The sequence below is a fragment of the Erythranthe guttata genome, chromosome 6 (genome assembly GCF_056151865.1).
Source record: "Erythranthe guttata isolate IM_541 chromosome 6, IM_541, whole genome shotgun sequence".
Taxonomy (NCBI): domain Eukaryota; kingdom Viridiplantae; phylum Streptophyta; class Magnoliopsida; order Lamiales; family Phrymaceae; genus Erythranthe; species Erythranthe guttata.
Genome location: NC_142538.1, coordinates 18,737,622 through 18,756,119, shown reverse-complemented (window position 1 = coordinate 18,756,119; position 18,498 = coordinate 18,737,622). Strand labels below are relative to the sequence as shown.

The following is an 18,498-nucleotide window of genomic DNA, read 5'->3' as shown; positions in this document are numbered from 1 at the left end:
GCATTTGACTAATATTCAAAGAGTTTTTCGCTATTTATTTGATTTCGATTTCAGTTTCGGTTCAATTCCAATCTTGTTGTTTTACTCTTCGATTTGATTTAGTTACGGTTGACTTTGACTAATATTCACAAAGTTTTTCGCTATTTATTTCCAAGAGAGAAAGAAGTATGAATGCCGAAATTCCCAACAATATAAAAAGTAAAAAGCCAAACTCAAAATAATAAACAAATCAATTCAATATAGAGAAGCACACAAAAGTAAGGTCACACATTTAATTTTTCCAAGAAAATTAAATGAAATTAAATCAAAGCCACACTTATAAATTCCAAAAGCTCAAACAAACAAAACACTTCTAATATTTAACAAAACACTTTAAACACAACAAAAAAGGTAAATCAAAACATCCCAATGCAATTTGTGAACATGTATTCACACACACACCTAATTAAAACTTTTTTTGTAACAAAATATTTAATCAAATTCCTTTAGTTTTTTTTCTTCATTTTCACACGCGACCACCTTGATGCTGGTGTTCGGGTGTGGAATTATTAGACGGTTCGACCCGATTCGCCCCGAAGTTCGTCGGGAGATTCGAAGTGTCGTCCTCATCATGGTACAAATAAGCCATACCACCGTGGCGAGTCATATCCATTCCCGCCATTTCGTCCTTGGCCGAAACCCTAAGCAACCCCATTCTATGTAGCCCGTAAAACAACGGCGCCATGGTGGCGGTCACCCACCCGGCAACAACTAGAATCTGCACAATCTGCGCGGCTAGTAATTTTCCGCCCCCGCCCATGAACAACCCGTACGGCCTATCGGGTAGACCCGGATAAACCTCGTTCACGTACGACTTCTTAGCGAAGAGACCGGTGAAGAGTAGTCCCCACGCGCCGCAACCGCCGTGCAGCTGTGCCGCCTCGAGCGGGTCGTCGTACTCGAGCTTGTCGGCCAGCTTGTTGAACCCCATGAGGACCCACGCCGCGACGAAGCCGCAGACGATCGCGGCCCACGGCTCCACCACCGAGCAGCCGGAGGTGATGGCGGCGAAGCCGCCGAGTAGCCCGTTGCATACGTCGGTGACGTTCCAGTGGCCGACCAACAGCCGCTTGCCGAACAGGGTAGTCAGGGCGGCAGTGCTCCCGGCCAATGTGGTGGTGACAGCTGTCCTCCCGATTGCGCTCCACTGGCCGTAGAATGCTTTATCGGAGCCGTACGATTTCAGGATGGTCAAAAAGGAACCCGGGTTGAACCCGTACCATCCGAACCAGAGCAAGAATGTACCCAACACAACGAGCGAGGCGCTGTGGCCGCGAAGGGCGACGGACCGGCCGGTTTTATCGAACCGGCCGATACGCGGGCCTTCGATTAGCGCGCCCCATAAACCGGCGATGCCGCCGACCATGTGGACCACGCCGGAACCGGCGAAGTCGATTGCGCCGGAGCCGAATAGGGGGTTGCCGTCGGCCTTGGCGGCGCCGGCCCAACCGTCGCCGGCCCAGAACCAGTGGGAGACGACCGGGTAAACGAAACCGGTCAGGAATGTGGAGTATATTAAATACGCCACAAATTGTGTTCTCTCTGCAATTGATCCACTAGTAATACCTGTTGACATATAATTAATTATGAGAATTAAAATTATTATTACAAGAAAACAAGATCTTGCAAGCAAATTAAAGCGTTGACTTTTGGCCTTCGATCTAGTTTTCTCTTTTGACGAATTGGCAACAAAAATCAAGAAAGCAAGAAAGAATTATATATATATATATATATATATATATATATATATATATATATATATATATATATATACCTGCAGCAGCAATGGCGAAAGCCCACTGGTAGAGAAAGAAGCTGTAATCGAAGCCGGCGGCGGCGGGGAAGTCACTAAGGCCGAAGAAGTGTTTTCCGATGAAGCCGTTGGAGGGCCCACCGAAGGCGAAGGCGTAGCCGAACAGATAGTAACTGAGTCCACCAGCTGCTGCATCAAGAACATTGGTGAGCATGATGTTCATTGTGTTCTTGGCCCTAACTGAACCGGCGCACAGCATAGCAAAACCGAGCTGCATGGCGAACACCAAGTACGCAGAGAAGAGTAGGTACGTGTTGTCTATTGCATACGTGGCGTCGGAGAGCTTGGCGGAGACGGCGTCGAAGCGGCTGCAGATGAAGGCGGCGGTTAGGGTGGCGTTTGGGGCGGCCCCGAGGAGTGGTAGGAGGTCTGCGGCTGAGCAGCTCATATCAGCCATGCTGGGCTGCCGCGGCGGTGGTGGTGGTGGGGCAGCTAGTGTGTGGTTTGGGTTTTTGTGTAATTAATTAATTTGGTTTATTCAATTTGATGATTTGGGAAAATGAGTTCTTGGAGTTGGTTTATATAGTGGAGAATTGAGCCTTATGTCACGCAGCTTTGAGACATGCTACTATTTATTTATATTATTATTATTATTACTATTGAATTCAATTTTATTTCAAAATAAATAATATATTTTATTTTAGTAAAATTTGAATATATTTTTTTTATTTTTATTTATGTGAATTTGTTTTGATAGTCATTCAATTAAGCAAAAAGAAATTGATTATTTAGTGTAAAGTCAACTCTTTGCCAATTGAGATGAGGGTACACCGTACACTAGCTACCAAGGAATAGTCAAATTAGTAGAGTTGATATATTATTATTTCATTATTTTGTGCGCGTATTGAATTTTTTGATGATATACCAATTACTATCATCCACACATTATATTTTCCAAAGCAAGTTTGATAAGTTATATTGTGGTTTATGGGAATTGGGATTCTTTAAATTTATATTCAAGATTCATGTGATGTCGTATCACTCATTTTCGTTAGATTAAACGGAAACATCAATGTAGGTTACTGCACGCGAGTAGGTGATTTGGGTCGAAGTTCCTGCCATATTGAAGGATGTAGAACGCATGAATCTTGAACTTGCAAGGGTAAACACATTTAAATTAAATTGGTGGTTGATCCAGCAGAAACTCGTCCGACGCTCAAGTTAGAAAAAAATAGTTTTCTAGATAATAGCCGTAAGGAATAACATGTAGCTTGTAAAGTGAGCTAGATGTGCTATTTATAGTGTGATTAATTGAATTCTCACTTTTACTCTAGTATGATTGGTAAACACTAATGGGTATAATCTCTTATTAATAAAATTGAGCCATTAATTAATGACCTTGTAGATTGATCGGAACTTTTAAATGCGGCAAAACTCATTGGCTTACTGGATCGACCCAATAGCATATCACTTCGTATTCAAAGTGTGATCGGGTAGACCCAAGATGTTTTATATGACATTAAAATCGAAATTTGACATTTAATTTTGTATATTTCAGCGAGTCCGTATAGTTTGTTTCGTATTATCTGTCAATTTATAATTCCAATTTTAAGATTACTTATTTATTTATTTACAACATTAATTAAAAAAAAAGTTGAGGTAAGTATGTAATGTAAGACAAATGTAGCTTTAATTAGGGTATTTGACTTATTCATACGAAGAATAACAAGTTGGCCCAAACATATGCCAGCAATGATTTATGTAAGAAAGCTACTCAATATTAAAATATTTATGCCAGATTTAAATTATTCTTACATCGTGAACAAGAATGGATCTCTCATTTAAAATTTAATATTCAATATTCGTCAGATTCTTACTTATTTTCTCTTAATTAATTAATTAATTATTTGCCAAATTTTCTTACTTCGATTTAAGAATTAAAAACATATTACAAGAATTGGAATCTATCCATAGTAAGGCCTAATCACACTGTTAGCCACGTAAGATTGATTAGTTTTTTTTTTTTTCATTTTTATATTCATATTTTTTTGTGATATAAATTTTCTTGTTTTTGTTTCTTCAATTTCATTAAAGGCTTGTTTACTTTTTTAGTATGACTTTAGATAGTATTAATGAATATTGAAAAAAATTGCAGGACTCGAATATTAGTCATCCTGAAATTAATTGGATTCGAATATTGCAAGTAATTTATAAAGCTATTACAAAAGAATAGTTGTTGTATTAAACATATAAATAAATGTTAGACACTTTTGCCCTTCTCTACCGTTCAATAGTTAAGTCACTGATTACAGATCGTCCATACATACCGCTCAATAGTTTCGCCACTGATTACAAATCGTCTATCCATACTGTTCAATAGTTATGCTACTGTTTACAGATCGACCCACTCACGAGCCTCCACCACGATCGACTCAACCTGATTCTCCGTAAATAAAAAAAAAAAAAAAAAAAAAAAAAAAAAAAAAAAAAAAAAAAAAAAGAATTATTGGATATACGTAGACTAACAAGTTTAGAATCCGAATTTCATTAATTAAAAATTAAAAAAAATAAAAAATAAAAAATAAAAAATAAAAAGCTAGTGTGAGGTTGTCATAATCTTTGGCATAAAATTAAATAATGAATCTAGTTTCCCTAATGTCAAACCTTACACAATTTGAAATTAATAATCTCAATTTTCTCTAATTAACAAAATCAAAGTAGTGAAAGATGCAAAGAATCTGAAGCTGATACTTTCAATTATTAATAATATACAAAAAAGAATCTATAAATAGTAAGAAGTTTGATTAACTTAATTGATAACTTAATTAAATCAACTACATCCTATTTTCTTTTGTGATTATGTGTATGATGTTTACTCATCAATTATTTATTTAATACTACTTGAATTATCTGTTATTTGTTCAATACTAATTTAAATGATTGTGCGGCTGCAAAGCGCCCACGGTTCTGCACAATATCTTCTATGCATTAATATTGTTCACACACTCTATTTGTAAGAAAAATAAGAGGGGAAAAACTCAAATTTCACCCCTTAAGTTTACTTTAATTACATATTTAGTCTTTTTATTCACATAAAAACAACTTTCATCACTATCTTAAGTCTTAACTCTTAACTGACGGACTAACGATAACTTGACGGAAATCACAAAAATTACGACCATCCCCTGATGTAGGCTCAAATTACAAAAAAACCCTTCATGTTTCGATAATTACAACCACCCCTCAACTATGTATTATCGTAAGACAAGAATACACAGTTGAGAGGGTGGTCGTAATTATCCAAACATAAAGAGTTTTTTCATAATTTGGACTTAGGTCAGGGGAGCAAACCTATTTTTCTTAACAAAGGGGACCAAATGTTAAATCGAGTTAAGTTTGATGGACGAAAAAAAGTTATTATGACAACAATATATATATATATATATATATATATATATATATATATATATATATATATATATATATATATATATATATATATATATATATATCCCTTGCGAAGCTATCTATTCATATAGGAAATCAATTAATTTAATTATTGTTGACAGTACAACCATAAACAGAAATTGGAATATTCAAAATGGTGAGCTGCATCTGCAAGTAATATTATTATTACCTAGTTGCAAAAAATCAACACAAATATTCTGAATCAGCAGTGCGTCATATGACGTCATGTAATTGAAGAATCTCTGAATATATATATATATATATATATATATATATATATATATATATATATAAGAGATGGGGTGAATATTCATTTGCAACACAGCTATATAAACTTCAGACATGATAGGTTGTAAGAGATTAAGAAATTATTTAATTTGTCAAAGGCTTCTACCACATAATTTCTTAGTAGCCAATAAGGAAATTGAATATATTTTATAAAATTATAAATTTAAAAAGAAATTAATAAACTTATATGTATGATGACTAATGATGATAGTGATATTAATATACATACAACTGAAGCAATATATATATATATATATATATATATATATATATATATATATATATATGTGTGTATATATATAACCCAAAAGGCTAAAACACAGACCTCATCAAGATATAAATATAATCCTAAGAGGCTAAAACAATCTTTGAACATGGCCTCTCACACCCAAAGGGGTAAGGTCAAAAAGTCAACCCTTTCAATTAAATTGACAAACACCATTTATAATATATATATATATATATATATATATATATATATATATATATATATATATATATATATATATATATATATATATATATATATATATATATATATATCAACAAGAAACTACCATACCAGAAACATTGGTGTCTGTCTAAGCAGTGACAGTACCAAAAGTGACAGTAAGTAGGTAAACTAACATCAACTCTCTGATCAACATCAACTATTGACTTAGCTGTGGTAAAATTTGAATATAATAGTGGTATTAATTCGTTAATAAGCGTGATTAGAGACGTAATCAAGCTCGATGTTGAGCTCATCGAATTTTTTACTTTCCGTGTTCGAGTTTTAGTTCCAATCGTAATAGTAATGATCGAGCTCTTCCCCATGCTTAGATCATTCTTTTAGGGTAACTTACGGCCACCCTCAGAGGTAAGGTTAAATTATAATACAACTTCAACTATGAGTCTTGTTATACACGTACATTTTTATGGCGTCAAATTCAACAGAATTTTTTAGGCTCCATGAAATATTCTTTAGTTTGTACTTCTTTTGTGCAAAAATGCAGTTTCTGATGATGCACCACAATCTGATATTTCCAAGTCTGTCAAGAGACACATCTTATGACCATTTTGTTTCAAAATATGGAGCTCGAATGGGGTAAAACGGGTAAAAACTAGAGACTATTCCACATAATCTAGAAAATTTCATTAAATTTGACACCACAAGGGTGACGTGCAAGAAGATTCATAGTTGAGGGGTGGTTCAATACGAGAGGTTTTTTCGTAATTCGACGTTACCTCAGTGGGGTGGCCGTAATTTACCCTTTTTTTATTATCATATATTATTTATATTTAATGTTAATAAATTAAAAATAAAATTAGATTACAAGCCAGCTCGTGAGCTTATAAAGAGCTGAAAAACACGCTTGAACTAATGAGTTTCCAATGTACCCTCAGTACATCAAATTCGACTCAACATTTTGCAGATAGAAACTTGTTATTGTCACAAAAAAAAATATATATATAGATTCACTTGCCTTTCGATTTTAGTTGTCCTCCAAGAAGAATAAGTCCAACGGTTGTGAAAGCAGATAAGACCGTCGACATATAGAAAATCAACAGCAGAGCTAAACGCAGCGACTGTATTGGCCATCATTTCATGATTACTAGTAATCATTATAATAATAATAAAAAAAAAACGCTAAAAAAACCGAGATAATTTTCGTGTACCTTTGCAAGCAGCAACGCGTTGTCATTTGCGTACTCCAATGAATTCTCTGGTATACTTTGTATGCCTTGACTTATTTGCCATGTGAGAATCCTATAATTGTTGTTTCAAATATAAATAAAAATTGCCAAATATAAACAACAATTTCTCAAATATAAGCTCATTGGAGTGAGTGATTACCCGAAGAAAAAGCCAATGACAGCCCCAATATATGCTTTTTCTGGTGTCAGTTCAACCTGAAGCTCGCCAAACTGTATAGAAACAACATTATGAACCCGATAAAGTATAATTTATTTTGAATGCAAGAACTTATATATACGCGTGTGTGTGTGTGTACCTTTAGAACTCGGGTTTCTTGTTTTGGTTCTCCATTAGCGACTTCAGAAACTGGACTTTCAGACAATAGCTTTCCCGCCTTATTCATCACGTTGGCTATCTATGTTTGTTTAAAACTATCCATCAATAATTTTTACGATACACAGGAAAAGGAATATTACACGCGTCTTATTAGTTGACACAAGTTCAATTCTCGGAAATAGAAAAAACAGTTTGAATAAAATAATGCATGTTAATGGCCAACACTAGACATACGAAAAGAAGAAATTCAAGTGGAATAAACTCGTAAATATTTCACGACTCCATTCATTATTATTTTGGAGTTGAAAAAACGATATATCTGTACGGAAAGTAAAAAAAGGCTATCTTCCATACCGTTTGTAGTTCACCTTGACCGTACTGACCCATGGACTGGAACCTTCTAGAAGCAGATACCAAGCGCTTGCCAAGCGCTAACTAGCAATAACACCAAAATCAGTGAGAAGTAATTCAAATAAAATCACGTCTTTCAAAATATTAAAAAGAACCGAGTAATCGTAAAGTAAAATTAAATATATATAATTCCAATCACTTGCCTGATTTATTATTGCTGGTGAGAGAACTCACTAGCAAGGGGAGCTTGCTGACTAGGCTCGCCGAAGTCGATGTGTCTGCAAGTTCCCATGCTCGAGTTATATTTAACAACGTTTCTCCCAGCTCTTCACCACACTGAATTACAAAGTCAAGCGGAACAATTTTATATGTGTAGTAATGATTCAAACAAAAACGCACAAGAATTTGGCGTTAGCATGTATCGGGGCGGGGCATAACCCTGAGAAATGGGGCGTATATAAATCTTTTTTATTTATATATATATAATGAAAGAAAATAACCGACCTCGTCTTTGACAGCGCCATTCGATAGATCAAAGGCTGCATCGTTCAGCTTCAACATGAAAAAAAAATATATATATATATTCAGACTCCGTACAATCTCCAATGCTCAATGTACAACCCCAACCATAGATTACTTAATCGGCCCCCACCCCACCCCACCCCATCCCGTAAGCCGTATCAGTGATCTAAGAGGAGCAAAAAATTTAGGAGTAATATTATTATGTAATAAGTATAAGATGAGCTATTTATCAACCTATAATATACCGTGCTTCAACATTTCGACTTTACGACATTCCCCCACAGAAAAAAATCGCAACTACTAAGTAAGATTGTACATGTTTGAAGTGTCTATATTGCACCTTTACACGAGCCCTTTTGATTTTTCCGTGAGTTGTAATATACGTAAGCCGCAAAATCGATGGCAACAAACTATATCCAAAATAACAACATGCATCAACAAATACACAATCCATAAATGCAAGGTACGATATTCGATCCATACGGTACAAGAGAACAGAGAAACTGAATAGTAGCACAAGTTACCCTAATATATACTCACATCTAGACGAAGATCCTGCGGTAACTGCCGAAAGTAATCCGCGGGAAGAACAAAACAATCCTGCATAGCCGACAAAAATAATAATACAAAACGGCGCCGTTTAGAAGCATAAACAAACACATATATATGATATATAATTCTGGAAACGATAATGTAAATCCGAGCACAGAAAAATGAAATTGATGAAGAATTTGGCCATACAGAAAGTTGTTGGAGGAGAAATTGCGGGTCAGGGTCGAGGGATTTGGGGGAGCCAGATGATTCTGTGAGAGCGGATGGAATCTTTTTTAGGGATTTGGATTTTAGGGTTTTCAAGTGTGGGGAAGAAGGGATATGGAGGGGAATTTGAAGGAAGTTGTGGGCATGGGTGGAAGATAATTTGGAGGGAGGAAGAAGACGGAGGACAGCTGAAAGAGAAGCACCTACAGTAGCCATTTTTTGAAAGGTGGTTATTAAACTGAGTTTTGGTATTTAACATTTTCTGTTATTATTCTTTTTTTTTTTTTTTTTTAATTCACAATACTTGCACTGGATAAACTACACTATCATTCATCAGTTTATGAGTTACACTTGCTAATCTTCTCTTCCAATTTTCTTAGATGGTGTTCGGCTAAACTTATAAGTTATTAATAAGCTCTTTTAAACTATTTAGTAATTTCTTTTAAAAAGATCTTACAATTTTCAAAAAGTAAATTATCGGAGAACAAATAAGATTTTTTCTTACAAATTGCATTTACACCAAATTTTTATTTAAGATCTTATAATGAGTAAAAATATCTTATAAGTTCATTATACAAACTTTTTTAAAAATTAATTGTAAAAATAAGATGCTTAGAACAACTTATAAAACATATGAGATTATCAGCTGTTTAGAATAAGTTTCGCCAAATAATAGTCATTATTATAGTTATAATGAGTAAAAATAGCTTATAAGTTCATTATACAAACTTTTTAAAAATTAATTGTAAAAATAAGATGTTTAGAACAACTTATCAAACATATGAGATTATCAGCTGTTTAGAATAAGTTTCGCCAAATAATAGTCATCATTATAGCCTATAACCTAAGAAAACAATTTTTTTAACTTAAAATTAAAAGGAAGTTGCCATAGCAGAAACACTCGGTGTAATAAATTCTGAGAAGCAACAACAATAGATTAAACAAAAAAAAGTTGCATCTCTTTTGCAAAGGAGGGCAATTTTCAGACCAAGAATTAAGGTTGACTCAGTCAAGCCCCAACCTTGGCAACTTTCCTCTGCTCAATTTGACCTGTTGAAGGACACTGCATCTCTGTCCAGCTTATCGGAACCATTGTTTCACCTGCTGTTGACGATAATCAGTTTAACGATGCAAAATTATCGTAGCTGAAAAAAGATTTCGGAAACTAATTTCAGTAATACGAATATCATACCAGCTGCACTTTCTGCAGAAACAACGCCGAGTTCGTTTTTTGCAGTTGATAGATAATAAGCTCGCGCATCTCCAAGGGACAGCTTTTCAAGGAAAAAAAATATTAAGGCGAACAAAATGCATGCACTTCACCAGATTTTCTCCTAGTAAACCATGATCGATTATATATATGGAAATAAAATACAGAACAAAATAAATAAAAATAATAAGGTGTTTTGTTTAGCATGAAGGATACAACTAAAGCTTTAACGATGTCGCCCGGGCGGAAAGATGAGTGCATTTCTACTTTGTCAATCTCTGTTGCTCTCACATCTTGCTGCCTGTCGTATAACATTATTAATAAAAGCAACAATTACTATTTGATGGCTACTCTTATTTATAAGTGATTCTTGAAACTAACAAAAATGACGAGACAAATATATTTTTTCTTACCTAATAATGCCGGTAAATTTTTCTCGTACGGACTTGGGACCAACACATACTATATCTGCTGAAGCCATTTTGGCCATCACTTTGGTAACCTGTTACAACAAATAGAACAAATTAACACAATGGGAAGACGATTAAGTTGGTTTTGCACCACTTCATTGAGATCGACTAATCGCGTTTTGCAGGTATTACAAGGAGAAAAACACTATTGGGCATCGAATTGAAGCAATCAATTCAAGATTTTCGATATTTTCTTTCTCTTTTCTTGCTTCGTATTTAACAACGAATTCAAGTTTCTTTATAGATTTGATTACTAAGATGCTAACGCAACCAATATTACGAAAATTTGAATCCCTTTCCAGTTACATCGAACGTTTGTTCGCTCTAGTTGAATTTTCTATTCTTACAGCTCTCAATCAGTCGGCACTACATTTATCCACAAGTTTGCACCAAAATGAAATCATGAACTTCACTCGACTGCAACAAACTCATAAAATTTGAAGCACGAGTAACTTTGACACGAGAGCAATAGACGAAGAGTTCATTCCTTACCTACAACTGTTGTGACATATTTCTACTCAAATCGACCCTGGATCCGCTATACATACAGCTATATATCTTAAAATTTCATAAAAATTGCCTCACAAATTCTCCAAATAGATTATCGAATAGCAATCCAAATTCCAAACCCTAATAACAAGATAATTTAAACAATTCAAATAATAAAAAAAAACATCAGCAAAATGAAAATGGAACTTACTCTTGCAAGGACAATAGCACCAGGCTCCGGCACCGGACCATGCGCCTTGTGACCTTTCACCTCCACCGTAGGCCTCTAACAATAACAACAAAAACTCACAAATAAATTTAAATTAAATTGCCAAAAAAAAATTGAATTAAAAAATCCTTATGAACTGGTTACCAGGTCGGCGGATTCAGGTGGAGGAGGAGTGAGGGAGCGGATTCCGGCGAGGGAGGCGTAGACGGTGTTATCCTGGGGTGAAACGTACGCGCCGTTACCAGGTTTCAACTCTGTGGTTTTCCCCAATACTTCACCTGGTGTCACGAAATCTTCTGCTTCTCCTCTTTCCTTCATTTCTGCTTTTATATATATATATATATATATATATATATATATATATATATATATAATTTTCTATATATGTATATGTATAGTCGAATGTATTCGGAAGAAGGTGAAAGCTACGGCGGAATCTGCATACATTTGCCGCTCTTTGTTCCGTCTCTGGTTTTAGGCTTTTTTCTTCTTCTTCTCTTTGGGCTTTTAGTCTGAATAAATTGTACTGTATTGGGCCTGTTGTAATGCCCCAATTTATATAGATTTTTTAAATAATATTTTTTATTAGAATAAATTACAACCACCCCTGAGGCATGGTAAAATTACGAAAACCCCCTCCTGGTTGGGTAATTTCAACAACCCATCAACTATAAATTTTCTTATACGTCCACCATTGCGGTTTCAAATTTAGTGGAATCTTCTTGATTATATGGAATATCATCAGTTTTGTACCCGTTTTATCCCATTCGAGCTCCACATTTTGAAGCAAGATGATCATAACATGTGTTTTTTGGCTTGTATATAGCAGATTGTGGTGCATCAGAAACTGTATTTTTACACAAAACGAGTACAAAATAGAGCACATTCCACTCTCTGTAGATGATTATGTTGAATTTGACACCATAACGTGGAGGTGTACGAAGATTCATAGTTGAGGGGTATATGTAATTATCCAAACAAGAGGGGGATTTTTGCAATTTGACCATACCTCAGAGGTAGTTGTAATTTACCATTTTTATTAAGAATTCTAAAAAATATTATTCCTAATTTTCCCCCTTTTTTTTTATTTGACTGGAATTGGAATATATACGAGATTCGAATTTTCAATCGATTTTAATCTCCAAAATATAATTCCGTAAATTTCATTTTTTTAATAATAACATAAAATTTCAAGATTATGCCCATTATCATTCTAATATTTCCGATATTCAAAAAGAGAAAGAAAAAAAATTGCATTGAAATTTCAGAATTTTCGATTTTTCTGGAAATAAAAATACAGAATTACACATATTCTACTACTAATAATTACTTCCTTTTTTCCCAAAATACAATGTAGCTATTTCCTTACCTGTTTGATGCTTATATATATATATTTAAAAACAAAAACTGAAAACAAAGTGGAAAAATAGCAGAAAACATGGCTGGAAATAGCACACTCCTACACTCTTAATTAACTAAAATAAAAACCAAAGAATTTTCACCATTCGGGCTTTTTCGGTATCAATCAAGTGCACTGCGGGCTTTTTCCAGGCCCGCCATAGTAAAAATGTGTACCCCATTCATTGTTATAGGAGTTCTTGATGTTGTAACAATTTGTGTTTTCAGCCAATGTCGATATGTCTCGGGCCGAGCTTAGACTATTGTCCGAATCGACAATTTCGAGGTTCCGAAAATAGCTCGCTTTGGAAAACCCGTCTTCCGCAAAATGGCCCGAGCCCATTTGAGTCGACGTGTGTTCGCCGTTGGCTCGTGAATTTACGATTTCGCCCCCCCACTCGACCATGGTGGCTCGATCGGCTAAGTGGGTGAAAAGCTCGGTGGGCCAATAGCCCACTAATGTGCTGTCGCCGAAGCCCATCCACCAATTTCCCAATTTTGGATCCTATTTTTTTATAAAATTTAAATTAAAAAAACTTATTAAATAAGATATGGTTAATGAGAAAAGAACAATTTTGATGTTCAGATTGATTAATTAAATAATTGGACCTTCCATATGAGTATGGTGACGTCATATTGACTTCCTCCGGTCGACGAGACCGGCGAAATGGCGGCTCCGATTGCTATTCGACTGTTCGTCTGAATGAATCCGGAGCATAAGAGATTGTAGCATCCAGTCGCTTGGTACGCATCGCTCTGTCGAATTAACGATAAAAAAATATTAATAAATTAAACCAAAAAAATTATAAATTTATTTTATTTTTCTTGATTATTAATCACCATCTAACTAATTAGACAAGAGAAAATGCAAATAATAATGACCAATTAATAATGCATGCATGCATGCACATGACAATAGCCATCAAATACCCCATTTTGACCCTCCATATTTAATAAGGAGATGTACAATACTATCATGAATGCTAACGCAGAAGATTGGTAAAGTAAATTAAATGCAGTCCCAATTATTGAAATGAAATTTCAAGATATTTAATTTTTTTTTGACTACTAATGTGTATTCTTAAATTAAATAAATTAAAATAATATTATATTACCCAAAAAAATCTAGGTAATTTTCTGAATTTTATTATATGTGGACCACCAAACACTAATATTGATGCAGAGGAAGATGAAGTGTCACTATTCATGGTTTAATGTTGCTCTTAAATACTTTGGTCTATTCCAAAATTTCATGTGATTGGTCCCTCTTTACAACTAATTTTCAAGAATTTAAAGTTTTTATACACGTATTACAAAGGCCAAAACGGGTGTTTGACTAAACTTATAAGTTGTTAAAAAAAACTTATAAGCTTTTTCAATGTGTTTGATAATTTTTTATAAGAGATTTTAAAAAAATTATTTAAGATCTTATAGTAAATAAAAATAGCTTATACGTTCATTATTCAAACACTTCAAAATTAATTTAAAAAATAAAACGTAATAGATTATCAACTCTTAAAATAGCGAATCAATCTAAGAACTTATCGATTGTTTAAAATAAATTTAGCCAAACGAGCAGTAAATCACCTTACAATTAAGAGGTAATAGTGCATCATTTTTAAGGAAGAAATTCACTTATATAAAGAGTTTCTTATAGCTTGAGATTTATTTATTAAAATGTGAAAAGTTGAGATACCTAGGCATAATTAATTTGACTTTGGAGTTTGGAGTTGTGATTCAAATAAATCATATTTAAATAGGTTTGACCTTACAATAAGATTCCTTTTAATGAAAATTGATTTAGGTAAAGTCAAAATATTTTTTTTCATTAATAATTAAAAAAAATATTAGTAGTATAAAAATAAAATAAAAGTGGTAAATAAGAATTAGAGAAAACAAACCGTCCAATAAGTAAATAATCTGGGCCGGCTGTCACCATACAGCTCCGGACTAACCTGACTAGTACAACCATCAAAGCTTCAGAATTTCAATTTCATTTATGCAATAAATTAATATTTTTTGCTATTAAAAAAATAATAAATAAAAAAGAAATTTGGTGTACCTGCCAACCGGCTTCAATGCTGTTGAGGTCAGAACCGTCAAATGAACCGGAGAGAACCCAAATCTGTGATAGGCTGAACTCGTTCACTACTTCGATCGATGGGTCCCACACGTTTATTGTCGCTTTTGCCCCGTATACCTCTCCCGATGCCGTCGTGTATGCAATCGCGTGCTTTCATTTTTTGCCAAAACCCGACTTATTAGTTAACAATAAAAATGTTTGTAACGAACAATTTTGCATCAATTAAGCTAGATGAATAAATTTTTAAACGGAAAATTTACAATTTTCACCCCATCTCTGCATTAATTACACATTTGGTCCCTCATATTTCAATAATTTAACGTGTTTGGTCATTTCCGTCAATTTACCGTTAGTCCGTCAGCAAGTCATTGATGGGCACACGCTTGATTCCGGTAGTTTTAACGGAAATGATTAAAAGTGTTGATTTTTTTAAATATAGAGGACCAAATATGGAATTTATGCTAACATGAGGGGCTAAAACTGTATTTTTCCCATTTTTTGACTGTTTACTATTCTAATAATTGAATATTTTACATACCTCATGGCCGTTGCCGCTGACTACATCAGGGGCGTCGGGGCGGCGGGCGGCCGCCGGAGTGTATCTGGAGTTCTTCTTGCCGAAATCATACAAAGATTTAGACCTGAGCACATCATGCACCGTGCTCCGCCGCACAGGCACCGTGCCCTTGGGGCAGCGCCGCCCCTTATCATGCCACGTCTGCCTCACCCCTCTGCTACTATTACTGCTGCTGTCTTCTGTTTCCGACGCCATTCTCATCATCCCCTTCGGCATTTCCGGCGGAACTCTCTGTTAATTAATTAATTAATCAAATTATATTATCACCAAATTAATAGCATAACACAATACTGAATACACACACACACACACATGTGTGTGTGTGTGTATTGTGGAAAAAGAGGAGGTGGTTGGTTGGTAGTTAGAAAAACTAAATTGAATGAAAAAATAAAGGGAGACAAAGAAGCTGAAAGATGGCGTGTTTTTTCGCGTTACGTTTCCTCAAATTTAATAAAAAGCAAGCTACTCCTTTTTCTTTCTTTCTATGTCTATATGTATATATGTATATATATATATATATAGAACACACTCTAGTGTGTGTGTGTGTTTGAGAATTAAAGAAAGAAAGAATTACCTGGATCTTGTGAAACTTGAGAAGAGGATGATCGAAAGCTGGCTGTTTTGTTTTATGAACACAATCTATTACATCTCCATCTGGGCTCTGATCATCATATCACAATTAATTAAGAAGCTTAATCATTTAATATAATCATGTAATTAAATTAAACACAGCTATAAATACATATATAAAGATACATACCTGAATAGTGAAGAGAGGGGGTTTGTTGATGTTGTCAAGATGCTTCTGAATCCTGGCTAATCTTAAGCTGCTAACAGCAGCAGCTTGTCTGAATTCAAGATTCGTGTTGTTGTTGTTTAAGGAAACTGATTCTTGGGCGAAACACAATATTAATATTAATGGCGGAAGATGAAATAATATTGATGATGATGATGAATAGTAGGGTTTCTTCATTGCCATTTCATTCAGTGCAGCCAAGAAAATAAAACACAGTTACACACACAGTGTAGGTATAACACCATTAGTGGGTAAGAAAATGAAGCAGAAAACACCTCTTAATAACCCCCCCAAAACAGCCCCAACACCAATTAAACCTATCTTCGAAAACGACCTCTCTCTCTCTCTCTCTCTCTCTCTCTCTCTCTCTCTCTCTCTCTCTCTCTCTCTCTCTCTCTCTCTCTCTCTCTCTCTCTCTCTCTCTCTCTCTCTCTCTCTCTCTCTCTCTCTCTCTCTCTCTCTCGGTGGTGCTGGGGAATTAAAGGAAGGCCGGAAGTGGGTGCAGTGCAATTAAGCTGAGAGCTGCCTGCACACAATATTATTATTATTATTCACCATCAAAATCATCATTGCCTCCCTGCACATATACATACATACATACAAATATGCATATATATATATATATATATATATATATGAGGTAATTATATATATAAAAGATACTCTTCAATTTGTTTATCTCTCTCCACAAAAACACACAGAAAATTAAATGAGGAAGAAAAGAAAGAAGAGGGGGGAAAAAGCATAATCAGAGGACTATAAATTACACAGACCTACCCCTCCCCCTGCTAATTTATTGCACCCACCACCCCCACTTGTGTGTGTGTGTGTGTATATATATATATACATCTACCTGTATCTATCTATCTTGCTTCTTCCACCACACACTCCTTCTCCACATTAATTCTCCTAGCTACAAAACCCTAATATACTTCTATTAATTCTTGTTATTGCAACTAATTAATTTAACCATGGTTAACATTAATTTTATGACCTGTCAATCCCACCTAACTATGTGTACTCATCATCAATTTTTTATTTATCATTAAATTCTGTAATTGTAATAAATTACATGCATGCGTTGTGTATATAAATAAACGGCACTATATATAATATTTAGTCATGAATTATTTACTTTATCTTTACCTTGAATTCACGTTAAAGTTTGTGGGGCTGATTAAATTAAGTCTTGCAATCTACTACTACTACTACTGAATTTATATATATATATATATATATATATATATATATATATATATATATATATATATATATATATATATATATATATATATATGGCCCAGTAAATCAGAAAAAAAATCAAGGCAAGAGATTTTAATGACAACTTCAGTTAAGCTTGCAAAGTGTAATCTCTTTTTGTTCTTTTGTATTGAACTTTTATTGTCAAATCATGCCGCAGCCACCAATTGAAATTGAGGAATAAATAAATAAATTTGTTTTGATTTATTATCATACGAATTACATTTAAAGCATTACGCTTGAAAATATTAATAACAACAATTTTTTGTTCTAAGAGTGGTGAGTGTATGATTTTGTTACATTGCATTTAATTTTTTGGGGGTCCGGGAAAAATAAAATAAGAAAAGAAAAAATTCTATGACTTTTTTTTAATTAATTTGAATTTTAAATGGACTAAATAATAAAAATTGAGTGGAATAAATAAATATTTAGATATAATACAGTGCAATATTTTTCAATTGGGAGTGGAATCACCCCTAGTCTCAAACAACATTTTTTTTACTTCATTATTCATTTATTATTTTTCTTTGTTCTCTCTAAGTAAAATTAATTAATTATATTTTTTTTAACATAAAGAAAATAATTAATTATTGCAGATAAAGACACAATTTTGAAAAAAAAAATAAAGAGTTGCGTACGTGGGAGAGTCTTCTATTCTGTTTTGTTGTGAGAAAAATTCCTTGGCCCAATCTACAATGCGATCATCTCCATGTGGGATTCCCATCTTTGTTCACAATATTTAATGCTTCTACAAATTAATTAATATAATTAGACATCAATTAATAATTAATT

At 34.1% G+C, this 18,498-nt stretch overlaps 4 protein-coding genes across 5 annotated transcripts; all 4 read right to left on the bottom strand.

Moving 5' to 3' along the window:
* Window positions 1-218: 218 nt before the first annotated feature.
* On the bottom strand, window positions 219-2,445 carry LOC148770341 (ammonium transporter 1 member 2-like). The gene is made up of 2 exons (XM_088820155.1): window positions 1,814-2,445; window positions 219-1,605 (listed from the first exon to the last, which is right to left on the bottom strand). Exons 1-2 carry the CDS (start codon window positions 2,247-2,249, stop codon window positions 506-508), a joined length of 1,536 nt encoding a protein of 511 aa, XP_088676281.1. The 5' UTR covers window positions 2,250-2,445; the 3' UTR covers window positions 219-505.
* Window positions 2,446-6,875: 4,430 nt separating this feature from the next.
* On the bottom strand, window positions 6,876-9,456 carry LOC105955308 (LOW protein: ammonium transporter 1-like protein). Its single transcript, XM_088820156.1, has 9 exons — window positions 9,177-9,456; window positions 8,976-9,035; window positions 8,418-8,465; window positions 8,117-8,249; window positions 7,917-7,993; window positions 7,543-7,641; window positions 7,386-7,456; window positions 7,208-7,298; window positions 6,876-7,117 (listed from the first exon to the last, which is right to left on the bottom strand). The coding sequence occupies exons 1-9, from the start codon at window positions 9,408-9,410 to the stop codon at window positions 7,007-7,009; spliced, it is 924 nt and encodes a 307-aa protein (XP_088676282.1). The 5' UTR covers window positions 9,411-9,456; the 3' UTR covers window positions 6,876-7,006.
* A 497-nt stretch (window positions 9,457-9,953) lies between these two features.
* On the bottom strand, window positions 9,954-12,080 carry LOC105955492 (Nucleic acid-binding, OB-fold-like protein). Of its 2 annotated transcripts, none has more exons than XM_012979222.2 (7): window positions 11,955-12,080; window positions 11,737-11,918; window positions 11,575-11,649; window positions 10,818-10,906; window positions 10,621-10,705; window positions 10,387-10,468; window positions 9,954-10,298 (listed from the first exon to the last, which is right to left on the bottom strand). In XM_012979222.2, the coding sequence occupies exons 2-7, from the start codon at window positions 11,908-11,910 to the stop codon at window positions 10,204-10,206; spliced, it is 600 nt and encodes a 199-aa protein (XP_012834676.2). In that variant the 5' UTR covers window positions 11,911-11,918; window positions 11,955-12,080; the 3' UTR covers window positions 9,954-10,203. The 2 variants fall into 2 exon arrangements, with proteins under 2 accessions (XP_012834676.2, XP_012834677.2); XM_012979223.2 differs by having other exon boundaries at window positions 9,954-10,295.
* Window positions 12,081-12,830: 750 nt separating this feature from the next.
* Window positions 12,831-17,031, bottom strand: LOC105955491 (protein neprosin). The gene is made up of 7 exons (XM_012979221.2): window positions 16,411-17,031; window positions 16,225-16,311; window positions 15,612-15,881; window positions 15,053-15,223; window positions 14,892-14,945; window positions 13,600-13,746; window positions 12,831-13,495 (listed from the first exon to the last, which is right to left on the bottom strand). Exons 1-7 carry the CDS (start codon window positions 16,627-16,629, stop codon window positions 13,118-13,120), a joined length of 1,326 nt encoding a protein of 441 aa, XP_012834675.2. The 5' UTR covers window positions 16,630-17,031; the 3' UTR covers window positions 12,831-13,117.
* Window positions 17,032-18,498: the final 1,467 nt, after the last annotated feature.